Source organism: Cibotium barometz, chromosome 29 (genome assembly GCF_041138505.1).
Source record: "Cibotium barometz isolate CiBa-2024 chromosome 29, ASM4113850v1, whole genome shotgun sequence".
NCBI lineage: Eukaryota > Viridiplantae > Streptophyta > Polypodiopsida > Cyatheales > Cibotiaceae > Cibotium > Cibotium barometz.
Genome location: NC_141074.1, coordinates 6,113,494 through 6,127,869, shown reverse-complemented (window position 1 = coordinate 6,127,869; position 14,376 = coordinate 6,113,494). Strand labels below are relative to the sequence as shown.

Sequence of the window (14,376 nt, the reverse complement as noted above, 5' to 3'; positions counted from 1 at the left end):
TCTTTTGATCTTTCGGATTCCGAAAACTTTTGACCTTTCACATTCCGATTTTTTTTTGTCTTTTCATTTTTCCGAAACTGTTGGCTTTCCGTATTTCAGGAAGACCATTGGGATTCTGAAATTTTTGACTGTTCGTATTCTTATGCATTCGCGATAAATTAATACTTTCAAAAAATTCTCGAAAATTAGTAAAAAATTAGACAACGGTTATTTTAAATTTCTGGAAAATATGGGATTGGTGATTGGCATGTGATGTGTCCATTCGGGCGCCCGTAAACATTCAAATTCTTTTTAAAATATATTTTTTGATCCAAAAAATTAGAAAATCCATTAAAATTATAAATTTTCATTGGATTTGAGAATTGTCGGACGAACTTGGAAATTGCGTGAACGATGGGATTCTCAAGACAAATTAGGAATATTCTAGAAATTATTTTTAGAAATCCTAAAAATTGGTATTTTTTAAAATATCAATAGTATTTTGACAAATTTAATTGCTAAAAATTTTCTGAAGAAATATAGGTTTGGAATGCCATAAGATAGGTTTGGTGTAATTCAAAATTATCATATTTTGAGGCCCTATAAAATTAGAAAAAACTAGGAAAAAATCATGATAATTCTTTTTCTTGAGAATTTAATATTTTCGAGGGTTATTTAATGTTGAAGTACGTTTTCTCGTGCTGACATTAGATAGACGCAGGTTATTTGCATTTTATTAATACGATTATATCTCGTATTAGTAGATATTTCTGTTTAGATTTATTTATAAACGATGTTTTCATGATTTTTTATCATTGTTTAGCCATTCTTTTTGGACATGTTCTCAGACTTTGTCAAAAGGAAAATGCTCGAATTTATCTCCTAGATATTGTGGTCCATTTCGATTTATACATCAGATTGGCACGGTTGTGTATGAACTTAAACTACCTCCACATGTTAGAGTTCATCCAGTCTTTCATATCAATAGATTGAAAGGAAAACTGGGAGGTGAGGATAACATAGTTACTCCTTAAAGAACTCGTTGAAGTCGAAGAATTATCCTATGTTCCACATGAACCTGATAAGGTACATGAATTCAGGGAAAAGAAACTTTGTAGTTGACTAATCCCTAAGGTTAAAATTAGGTAGAAAGATAGAGAAATAGAGGATTCTGTTCATCCAGTCTTTCATATCAATAGATTGAAAGGAAAACTGGGAGGTGAGGATAACATAGTTACTCCTCAAAGAACTCGTTGAAGTCGAAGAATTATCCTATGTTCCACATGAACCTGATAAGGTACTTGAATTCAGGGAAAAGAAACTTTGTAGTTGACTAATCTCTAAGGTTAAAATTAGGTAGAAAGATAGAGAAATAGAGGATTCGACTTGGGAGTTGGTTGAGATTGTTCAACGCAGTTCTCTTTCTTTTCATTGCAAGAGTGCAATGTTTTGAGAGAGGGAAAGTATGTTATAAGCACATTATGTGTGCATATACTAGGAGGCTAACCCACATTAGGCTTGTGAGCATGGGAGCATGGGAGCATGGGAACAAGCTCTAGTGGAGCATGGGTTAAGACTAACCTTAAGGGTTAAGGTTAGGGTCAAGCATCCAAGGGTCACACATGGGAAACGGAGAGTCAAGAGTCACTTGAGGGCCCTCCTATATAATAGGAACATGGGACACACTCAAGGGAGGATCTCTTGATGTTATCTTAAGGCTAAGGCTATGTTATCTTAAGGCTAGGTTATAATATGATGTTCTCCTATATAGAGGATTATATTTACTTACCTACCATTTCACACTATAGCTACATGCTGCTGGATTGGAGTTATACCTTTTGATGGTATGAGACATCAAGGTAAAGGTATGATGTACTTCATTATAATTCATGTGTGCATCCCTTGGGCTCCGGGGTGGTCGGTGGATGAGTCTATACCTAATTTATGCATGTTTATGCATAACAATTATCTAGAGAGATCTTAGGGTTTTAACACTACCTCTCCCTTTCCTTCTTCCGAGACCCTTCTCTCCTCTTTCACCATGAGAGAAAAGCATGAAGCCTTTACTTTGCATGCCATTACCCATGATAAAAACGAGGGGAAGTCGGGGGCATGGAAGTGGACTTGCAAGTATTGTGGCAAGGCCTACACTAGTAGCGCCACTAGGCTTCTTGCACATCGCTCCAAGATGGGGGGACAAATTGCACCTTGCAAGATGATTCCTCAAGACATTTCCGATAGCATTGTGAAGAAGTACTTCTTGGTTGGCAAAGCAAGTGATAGTGGAAGAGTCCCCCCCCCCGGGCGCCGTTGCCACCGCTCAAGACGAAGTCATCCCGCCGGCAAGGGATACATCCTCTTCATCATTCTCCGCATCCTTCTTCCACTTCTTCACCAACTCCACTCCCTCATCAAAGAGGCCAAGTGAGTTTGAGGTTCCACACAAGAGACAAGCCACTCTTGGAGGCTCCATTGGAGCAAATGTGGCCTCTCTCTCTTGGGTCCGAGCAAAGCAACAAGGCGCAAATGTGGAGATTGCACGCACTATCATTGAATGCAATCTCGCATTTCGTGTCCTCAAAACTCCTCAATGACAAAGGATGGTGAGGGCCATTGCCGAAGTAGGACCATGCCATGGTCCTTGGCATGGTATCACCTACAACGACATGCGCACGAAGGCACTTGAAGAAAAGGAGAGAATCAACAAGACCCTCGAGCCCGTCCAAGCGGGATGAGTGAAGTATGGGTGTTCCATCCTCTCCGACGGATGGACCGATAGAAAGAAGAGGGGCATCCTCAAAATTCTAGTATCTTGCTCTCTTGGCACGTACTTCTTAGGGGCCGTGGATGCTGGAAAGGCGGGAAAGAAAACCTCAGGCGAGGTCATCTATCGCCACATTCGACAAGCCATAATCGAGGTAAGATACAATTTTAATTTTTGAGTTTGAAGCTTTAAAGTTTAGCCTTTACCTTTTACTCAACTTTCAACTTTTCAAGTCTTATTTCTTTTCCTTTTTCATGCACCATGCATGATTGCGTCCATGATCCATGGTCCATCATTCTTGTAGGTTGGCTCCGAAAATGTAGTTCAAGTGGTTACGGACAATGTGTCCAATTGCCACAAGATGGGCCGCTTGCTTAAGGAGGAGTTTAAGTCCATAGTACGGACTCCTTGTGCCTCTCATTGCCTTGACTTGCTTATGGAGGACATAGGCAAGTTAGAGTGGGTGAAGAGTGTGGTGACACAAGCCACTCAAATTGTCACTTTTTTCAGTCAAAAAGTCAAGGCCCTTGCTATCTTCCGCCATCACAGCGACTTGGAGATGAAGAAGCCATCCTCGACGCGCTTTGCCTACATGTGGCTTCTTCTAGAGCGCCTTTATAATGTCATGCCTAAGCTCCAAGTAACAGTCGTTTCACCGGAGTGGCAGGAATGGATACAAGGTGAGATACCTTCGCGTGTCGATGAGGCAAGAGCTATTCAACGGCTATGCTTGAGAGAGGAGTTCTGACACCAGGTCCGCGCCCTAGTCATTGCAGTTATTCCTTTGTATAGGGTTTTACGCATGACAGACATGGAGGGGGCTACCATGGGGCTCTTCACTCACTTTATCAGAGAGGCCGTTGCCGAGATTACCCGCACCACAGTCCTCGATGAGCTTGATCCACAGTATATGCTAACAAGGTAAATAAGATTCAACTTTTCAAGAATAAGTAATAAACTAAAATAGAATGTTGAATCTAAATACTTGTTCTTTCATTTTTCTCATATAAGATATTCTCCCCTTTATTTTAAAATTCACAGTGATCCCCTTGAGGCTATTCCTCGACCTAATGCTATCTTGGCACTCGTGGAGAAGAGATGGAAGTGGATGAAGAGGCCTATCCATGGCCTTGCTGCTTTGTTGCATCCTGCCTACAAAACGCTCCCACTTTTCACTGATCAAGAGTTGCTTTCAGCTAGGGATGCTTTCTTACCGAAAGCATTACCCAATGATGAGAATGAGCAATTTCAGTTCTTACAGGAGCTCATCAACTATAATGATCAGAGGGACTCCGCATTCACCAATGCGGTATGTTGGAGGAGGGATTCTATGGTGAAGCCTCTCTTTTGGTGGGAGTCATTTGCTTACCAACAACCTCACCTACAAAGAGTGGCTTTGAGGATTCTAGCGCAGGTAACCACTAACCACTTGGCACCAAGTTACTAAATTATGTGTAGATACTAGAATCCTGAACATTGTTTATTTTTATTGTGGATTAGGATTGCTCTTCGGGTGCATGTGAGAGGAACTGCAGTTTCTACTCACTTATACATACGAAGTTACACAATCGATTGAGCACGAGACAGTTAGAGCGGCTGGTCTATTGCTGCGATAACTTGCGCATGGTGCGTGTAATGCACGATATGAGTCAAGCTAGACAGGTATATTGTTATGTAACATGTTAAGACTTACATAACTTTCAATGTTTTATTATTTAGCCCCTAATCGATTATAAAACTTGTAGGTAAATGTCGGCAAATTCAAGTTGACGGTGGACACTCTTAAAAGTATCCACAAGGAGCGTAATGGAGAGGAGGCCATATATGCAGAGCTCTACAAAGACCTAGAGGAGATTGATAGATGAGTCTCTTGAGCTAGAGGTGGAGTACAGGTTCGGCCTATTCTTACCATTGGCTCTCAAGGCTCTGATCGCCCAGTTGCTATCTATGTAAGACGTGCCTCTCGGAGCTCTACCTCCGCAACGATTAGAGTTGAGGATGCTAGTTACCACTAGTTACCACTATGGCGGATGTTATCACGGATAATGGATTTGTGATGCCAAATCAATTCACATCCACTCTTATCATCTCACATCAATTCACATCCACTCACATCCACTCTCATCATCTCACATCAATTCACATCCACTCACATCATCTCACATCAATTCATATCCATTCACATCGTCCCACATCCATTCACATCGTCCCACATCCATTCACATCCATTCACATCAATTCACATCCATTTACATCCACTCACATCATCCCACATCCATTCACATCCATTCACACCATCCCACATCATTTCCACATCATCCACATCAATTCACATCCATTCACATCGTCCCACATCATTTCCACATCATCCACATCAGACCTCATGATTGGCAACTTGTTGGTCATACCAGCACTCTTCGATTGAATGCGCTTTCGGCAAGTAACGTATACAAAGTGTTGCTTCCTTCACCCTGGATTCAACCTCATGGTGATGCTTTATGGGGTTTGCATACGACTACTAAATGGTGGAAACAAAGACTTCGAACAATTTAGGGTTGTAAGTTGCCTCTCAAACAATGTCTATTCTTATGGAGATGCCTTGTGGGAATACTTCCAGTTTCTACTTTTCTGGCAAAACGACATATCCCCAGTGATAGATGTTGTAGATGTGGACAACATGCACAGTCTGTTTCTCATCTTCTTTGGCATTGCACGGAGTCTAAAAATTTCTTACAAGCACTAACTCACAACCTTTGAGGACGTTTTCCATCATTCAAAGGCGGGAAAACCTTTCTGGGTTTTTGGTGTTCTGCCATCTTGTATGGCTGGATTTGACACTTTCATCATTTGGATGAGATATTGAGCACTTTGGACTATTTGGAAGGCTCGGAATCATGCTATGTTTCGATCGCCTTCTCTGGATTTTTATGCTTTCGTTCGTGCCAATCTTTGCCAATCCCTATGATGAGATATGCCATGGACATTACGGTATCACTTTGGTCTCATAGGCTCATTGGGTCTTTAGTAGACGCTTAATATATCTTTCTTTCTTTCCCCCTTTGCACATGTGTGGAGAACACGGAAAAACTTGACACGTGAGAGGCGTCTTCTCTTCTGTTTCCCTGACACCACCAGTCTACAGGCCTTCCTAGATAGATGGGCTGCCCTCAAGGGCAAACAGATATTCATGGGGGATGATTTGACTCTTGCACAGGTAGCAGACCATCAAGAGGTCATGGTGATTGTACAAGAGGCCCGCAAGGCGGGCAAGTGGTTTGAGGCAAGTCGGCTATCTATAGAGATGGCCGCATCAACATCACCAAGCGTCATCCCAAATAGGGGTGCGGGGTCTATGAGACCACACATAGTTGAGGCTAGCCGTATGGAGTTGCAACGGCACATTGTGGTTTGACCAAGGAGGGATGAGAAAGACCCTCACACAGGTAGGGACATCATCTTCTACACAGACACACCAGAGCCCTGAGTGGGGGCTGCCATACATAGCGGGTTATGAGTGGGAGTCAGCCTTCCGGGGTGAGACCCGCACATCACAAGGGGTACAAGGCTCGGGAGGCATTATGGTCCTCTACAGACCACACCTCACGTAGATTCTTAGCATCATCCGGAAGGACAAGGAGGCACAGTGCCTATGGGTGCAGCTACAACTGACTGGAGAGAGCTATCCATATTGCAGTATGCTATTTCCCACCAAGCCACTCCAGTCACATTCCTACCACTCTACAATGATATCCTTGCCTGGGTGAAGTCCTACCGAGAGACTTCAACGCCAAGACTGGGAGTCACCAAGTTCCTCTACTTGATTTGGATGACCCCATCAGACTGCAGGAGCTCCACATCAGTGACACAGGCCTCATGAGATCATCATAGGACAGGGAGGTGACAACATCTAGGAGATACCTCTTGGAACTCCGAGCTGTAACAGGATGTCCCGCTAGCTCTCCTAAGGCTCCTTCACCTGCTTTCCACATCGAGGTGTCTCGAGCACCATGGATTACCTACTGGGATCTTCGGCTTTGGCACGTCTCATCCCTGCCTTCTCCACCCTGCCACCCTCCGGCGACGCCGACCACACCTATCTAGATCCCCTGCACACTACCCCCCCCCCACCACCTCTCACTACACCCAGATCCATTTTGATCATGAGCTTGATGGTGTTTAGTCAGACCACATTTATCACCACCTCCAGGATGTGGACCCTCTTGCCCCCCTTGCCACCCTCACATCCCAGCTAACCACCATCCTTCACACATCTGCCACCACCTCCTTCATATGCACACCCCGCTCCACTGCGAAGTCACCTTGCCGCACCATGCCCCAGAATGGCTGGTATGACGACAAATGCTCCCATTTTAAGCATGAGGTATGCGTTGGGCAAATCTCAAGGCACTTAGCACATCGAATTTCCAGACGCGTTACCAAATGCAAGAAACGAGAGTTCTACGCTCAGAAAGAGGATGAATTATATGAACTCTTCCTGGGGCCTAGCTGCAAGGATGCTTGGACAGAACTCTGTGAGCATAGCCCCCCCATGCCCATCACATGCCCAGACACTTGGTCCTCATATGCACACTCTCTCTATCACATCCCCAACCAGCAACCTCTACCCCCCCACCGCCGACCCACCACATCCACTTTCTTCACACCGGGCATGGTACTCACAGCCATTCATAGGCTACGTAATGGGCGAGCACCAGCGGATCATGAGGGACTCACCACCGAGTACATCTCCCATGTCGATGACCCACTTGCATCCTTACTAGCCTACATGTTCAATAGTGCCATGTGTGAGGGATTCCCACCTTTCTGGTCCACTAACACCACCATCCCCACCTCAAAGCTATAGATTCACTTGACCCCAATAACTACAGGTTGATCATGCTTGGCCAAACATTGGCCAAGCTATATGGATCGGTGCTAGAGAGAGAGCTCAGTTTCTTTGCAGAGAGACGGGTGTACGTTGTAGGACCCCAGGACAAGCAGGGTTCCGGAGGAGCTACTCTACCCTCGACTGCATCTTCACCCTTCAAGCCATCATTGAGGGTGGCAGAGCATGCCATCAAAGGATCTATTTCTGCTTTGTGTACTTCCGCAAAGCTTTTGATATTGTTCCCCATGCCCGACTACTCCAACGCCGCCTACAAGACATCGGGGCTCCATCCGACATGATTTGGAACATCATTGCTTTTTATGAGTTAGTCACAAGAAGGGTGAGAGCCCCAAGAGGGATGTCACACCAGATCTCTAGTTCTATTAGCGTGAAATAGGGCTTCCCTTTATCACCCATTCTCTTTGGCCTTTAAATTGATGAGAACTCGAGCTTCATCAATAGATTAGGTGGGCCAGGCGCTCCACTTGCAGGCATGCTCATTCCCCTCCTACTCTACGCAGATGACATTGTGCTCATATCAGATTCAGCCAAGGGGCTTCAGAGACACCTGGATGCTCTACAGGTTTTATGTACACAGCGAGATTTCAACCCCTACACATCCAGATTGAGCTTCACGTGTAGGGGGGGCCAGTGGAGATTGTCCCATCGTATGTGTACCTCGGAGCTACTTTTAGTAGCCCCCACTTTACCATGACCACAACAGCACACACTAGAGTGACACAGTGATATGCAGCTTTGGCCCTACTTGAGCAACAATGCTTCCAAGCCCATTTCCACAAGCCCAGGACAAAGGGTTGGCGCTTTGACACCCTCGTCACACCAGCCTTGATGTATGGAGCACCTTTCTGGGAACCAGATCTATCAGAACACGTGTGGAGATGCCCGAGGTCATGATGTTCTCTCGCATGATTTGCAGCAAACCATCAGGTCCCACATGCGATCATTCAGGCAGAGTTCGCTACAGCCCCGATGATGGTGGATGCACTTTTTCAGACAGTCACCAACCTCCACCCCATCAGCACATTGAGCCCCCACAAACACCCAAGGCTTGCCCTGGAGTCCTCACGATAGCTCGCACTTGAGGGTGACACTGGAGCATGGTACGCCTTATTTTGCACCTGGTTCTCAGGACACAGGCAGCCTGGCCACCCTTTTAGACTTTACATATGTTTAAACTTGGCACATGATTACTTTGCCTCCATTATCATCAAAAGCATCAGCCATCCATGCCCAGAAAATGATATCCTATGGTGTTCTCCAGGTAAAAACATATAGTAGCCTGGAAAATCTAGTTTCTAAGGGTTTGCAAAGAAATACTCCAATAAAATCACACCATCATCTCATATGACAGCAACAAGGGCTAGAAAAACAACTAGTGAACAAACATCTCACCTTTTGAAGCAAGTTCAAAATGATGTCACCTGCTTTAACTATCAAGCCCAAAGGACCACCTGTTGTTTGAATTGTCTTCAACATGAAGGCTGCCACCTGTACCACAAACATCAAAATATTAAGGGCAAATCAGCATCAATGGAAAACCATAGCTGGTGATAAAATATATGCATGGGTATGTGTACTACATGTACATTGTATCCCTATGCACAGGCATCATCATATGCAATCACATACGCACTACAGATATTGGAAAGAAAGAAAGTCAAGAAAATGCTATAGCGAGGCCTCTAGAGACCTATATTGTGTGCATGAGTAAAGGGTACCACCCACATATGACCAAATATCCTCTAATCATGAGCCACAACAATAAGTTTCTCAAGATTAAGAATACACCATGGGACTGTTGCATGTCGATTCTAGATCATGGCTGTCTGTCTCTACCTGATGGTACATGGACACCTAGTTTTGGCCCTTGGGCCTGGAATGTCTAGTGACTATCACCCAAACTGTTTCATCTATCCTTATTCAAGTATGTGGCCTTGGATTTACCATGAAAAAAGTCTTAAATGGGCCTAAATGGAACATGCCTAGGAAATCATCTGTCTGTTCTGTTGACTTTGCCCAATGCCAAAGTTCCTCTAACTAGCTTCCTGTTATATCCACTCTGTAAGAGGTGTTGAGTGTTTGTGCCTCTAATGAGTGATCTCTCTATGAGTCATCAACATCTCTGAGAACCCGTTCACCTTGTAGGAAAACAGGCCCCAGCATTTCTAATGAACGTATCCAATATAGATACAAAACAGCTTTGCCAAACTCCTATGATGCCACTGGTCAATTGGCACAAGTCTTGCGGCTTCTGGGTGGGTTCCTCCCCCAATCCGCCTTGGTGTCAAGTTGAAGGTTTTCAGCCCGTGCGATATTTTGGGTGCCAGGTGGGCACATAGACAGCTCCCCCAAGCAGCAAATTGCACTGCTTTTATCAGGAACTTTCTTTGGGCAGGGGGTGATACCAAGACTACACACGCCAAGGTTGCATGGAGAGTCATCATTCAGTCCCCCCAGCAAAGGTGGGCACATAGACAGCTCCCCCAAGCAGCAAATTGCACTGCTTTTATCAGGAACTTTCTTTGGGCAGGGGGTGATACCAAGAGTACACACGCCAAGGTTGCATGGAGAGTCATCATTCAGTCCCCCCAGCAAAGGGGGCTTAGGGATTATTGATCCGATGGTACAGAGCAGGGCCCTGCTGTGGGCAAGTTGATAGTCCCCAGCCTCCTTCCGGGTGGAGAGCTATGGAAGGACTTCCTCCTCATCCACATTTCTTCATGCACTCCGAATCTTGGCAGTCTTTTGCAAGCTTTGTTCTAGACTCCCCTTCCACTGATGAGAAGCAGTCTCAGCGGCCTTTGACCTGACACCATTTAGTGAAACCAATTCTTCTGCCTTCTGAGCGGTCATTGGGGCCCACATTCACATTCCATGGGGCTGGATGAGCTCAGGACCAAGGCCTGGTCCTTTTGTTTGCCTTCAAATGGTTCCCTTCCTCCCTTCGTCCAGTCCGAGCACCTCTATAGGCTCCGGGGAGGACGGAAGCATACGCTCAACATCAACTCAAGCACTCATCCAGACTGGTGGAGCCCCACGGTAGTGCCCAGGCCTCTCCCCGTGCACCCTCAGTGGGTGGGGATCTTCACCCGACATGACACGTGGTTACCCTGCCCCTTGCCTTTCAGCTTTGCAGCCAGGGCCACTACCCCTCCCCTCGGAGAAGGATTGCAGCACTCCGAAGCAGAGGGTCTAGATCATCAGCTTCCACGAACAACAATGGCACATCGACTTACCTCCAGAGTTGCAGGAGACCCCTCCTCGCACCTACACTTTGGAAGAACCAGTCTGCTTCAGTGGGATCCGAATGAGTGGCACTGGCAAGATCCCACGCTCCCGCCAAGCACCCAGGTTTTTCATTCTTCGAGTATTCAGCCAAGCTGGGTTGCCAGATTTAGATGGCTAAGATCGAGGGTCCAACCATCACACCGTGGCACTGCACTGGAGCTCTCATGGCAACACACACATCCCCCCCCCCCTTTCCCGCCCCCTCACCACCACCTCCCATCTCCCACTACACCTAGATTCACTTCCCATGATGGGGATTCCACTTACTCCGACCATGTCTACATATGTAGAGCCCAATCTCCCACTAGCAGACCTCACCTTTCAGCTTACCACACAATCTTACACACCTTTGCCATAGCTGCATTACCAATCCACCGCCCGACCCCCTACCGGCACCATGCCCCAAAACGATTGGTATGACGAGGAATGCCGCACAACACTTGAGCGTCTCCTACATGAGGTTGCAATTGGCCAAATCCAAAAGTGAGATGCTCAAAGGATTAACCAATACACAACCAGACGTAAGAACGAGCACATGTTAAGGGAGAACAAGCACATGTTAAGGGCCAATACAAGGACTTATACCAATCTCTCAAAGGTGTGAACTGTTAACGAGGGTTGGAAGTCCGGGAGAAACACCACCTACGCCCATCACATCTCCATCCATATGGCACACATATGCGCGATCCCTGTACGAAGAACCAGATTAGCGCCCCATCACATCCACATTCCATCATATCCACCTTCTTCACACCCACCATGGTATCCCAAGCCATCTAGAGACTAAAAAACGGTAGATCATAGGACCACAAGGGCCTCTTCGCAGCAGAGCACATCTTGCATGCGGGGGAGACTCTGGCACCCCTCTTGGCCCATATGTTAGACCGGGCTCTTTCGGAAGGCTTCCAGCCACCTTGAACAGCCCATATAATCACACCCATCCATAAAGCCGGAGATCCCTTGGACCCCAACAATTACAGGACTATTATGATTGGCCACACACTAGCCAAACTTTATGGGTCAGTACTTGCAATGGATCTCAGCACGCTAGCAGAGAGAATGGGGCACAGAGCATAAAGGCAGGCAGGCAGGCTTCTACAAGTTATTCTCCACTTTGGATCACATCTTCACCCTCCCGGCTCCGAGCCATCATAGAAGAGGCCAGAGCATGACACTGACAGGTTTACTGTAACTCGCCCGGGAAGCGCGGGAGTGGGTGTGCATCACTTGACCATGAGCATAAGTAAACATTTTCGCATTTAATCACAGCCATTAAAGAATCCACAAAGCTGAAAATAAAAGTTGCACATATAACACCGCATAGAGACCGGAATGGCACCCCCCCCCCCCCCCCCCCCCCCGGGCGGCCCTTGGAGTATTTCATTATCCAAGGAGAAATATAACATGTACAAGCTTTGAGGGCCTTACTCTCCCCATGGGAGATGCTGGCTTATCCATATACAACCATAAACCTGTCCTTCATCCAATATGGGTCCTTCCATAGGCGCACAAACATGTATAACAGCCCACATGGCTCTTCAATACGCGCATAAACTTGTATGACAACCCGTATGGCTCTTCCACGAGCACATAAACCTGTAAACCACCCCATGTGGCTCATCCATGAACTCATAAACTTGTAAACCAGCCCACGTGGCTAATTCATGAGCTCATAAACCTATATAACAGCCTGTATGTTGCATAAAACCAGAAATTTCAGCAAGCTTTAGGACTGCTTTCCTGAAAAATAGCCATCCGAGGTGTGCAACATGGTGTAGAGTAGTGAAAATCATCTTCCCCAAGCTGGATATGGCTATTGTGGGCTTAGAAATGAAAAGAAATAGAGAAAAATCGGAGTTTTCAGCCTCCGAAAACCTGCTTGAAGCTCATACTCGCCCAAGAGATAACTCTCTCAGGTTCAAATAAGCAAGAAAATGCTACAATGCCATGTGTAGACCTAAATTGACAAGTGTGAGGACACTCGTCTCACTTTTATCCTCTTATCTGCCACATGTCCCAAATCCAAAGGCCAAAAATTCCATAATCTTCAGCTCTAAAAATATCCCAACTGGTAACCCCTTTGTCATAGGTACTTTGGCAACTCTTGGTATTTGCTCAATTCTAGACGTAATGACGCAAAAAGAAATTTCCATCGGAGTCGGGCCAAAAATAGCAACTCTCCTAAATTTTAGGAGTGTGATCCTTTGTATTCCAGGATAATCCCCCATTCCCAAAGCTTGTATTTTCCAAATATTTAGACGTCCTGGAGTCCACCAGACCCCTTTCATACCGGGAAATATCCACGCTAGTGACATCCTTCCCAACTTCTTAAAAGTTGTCCGAAACTTTAAGTTTCAAGCCACATATCCAAGATATAATCATGTCTCATCAAGTGGGCTATACTAGACAGTCTATACGACTGAAAGAATCCATGTTCCAAATAACTGGACGAGAGAAAACAGTCCCATAAGTCGAGATACCATAATCATGTCCCAAAATAAATGGACAAGACAAAACAATCCCATAAGTCTAGATACCATAATCATGTCTCTCTATCCGTACTCCAAGTCGAATCCAACTCCAAGAAGCAGTTACTCGTTCCCCAATCCCCCGTGTCACGTCAAACGCATGCTACTCTACACTAGCTTCCATGCTTACACATGCAAAGACTAGGACAGGAAATAGAAGACCGATTGACCATGCACGCGGATGTGGAACGTCCACTAGATCTGAGCGCAGACGTTAAGTCCCCAACATACCAGACTTCAGTCTACTGACACTTGGCGTAGACACAGCCCCTTGTCAACAAGGTGCCAGTCCACATGACGCGTAGACATAAGTCCCCTGCCAACAAGGTGTCAGTCCACACGACCCTTGGCGTAGACATAAGTCCCCTGCCAACCAGGCATCATGTCCACTCTACCACTTGCAATCCGTGTTGGTACTCTGACCACACACCTTGGTGGAGAGGTGGGCTCAAGTGTGTAACATAAACTAAGAATCACTCACAGGCATAGATATCTTGGTGCTCCATAAACATTTCTACTACACATAGTTTATAGGCATTTCGGCCACCAATAGTTTTACAAGCATTTCGGCCGCCAATAGAAATCCTTGATCCATGAGATAACCATGAGTTTCATAAGTCCAATTCATCCCAAATAAAGGGAGCCAAAAGCATAATCCATCTCAATAAAGGGAGCCATGAAAAGAATTCATCCCATTAAAGGGAGCCATAGGTCCATAAAGCCATCAAACTAAAGAATGCAAAAGATGACATATCCATATATATATATATATATATATATATATATATATATATATATATATATATATATATATATATATATATATATATAACCATGTCATATATTGCAGTCCTCAAGCATCGTGCTCACAATAGAGATGACCTCTAGATTCTAAGCTTCTCAGCCAA

The 14,376-nt window shown here is 45.4% G+C and overlaps 1 protein-coding gene and 1 pseudogene across 3 annotated transcripts in view; one reads left to right on the top strand and one right to left on the bottom strand.

Annotated features, from left to right (window-relative positions):
- Positions 1-14,376, bottom strand: part of LOC147621778 (neurochondrin family protein) — a 127,860-nt gene that overhangs the window by 16,115 nt on the left and 97,369 nt on the right. For all 3 annotated transcript variants that reach the window (XM_086822784.1, XM_086822783.1, XM_086822782.1), the window contains exon 14: positions 9,045-9,140. In XM_086822784.1, coding sequence (XP_086678910.1) covers positions 9,045-9,140 — 96 coding nt within the window. The remainder of the gene's footprint in view (positions 1-9,044; positions 9,141-14,376) is intronic.
- On the top strand, positions 3,072-4,608 carry LOC147621779 (uncharacterized; annotated as a pseudogene).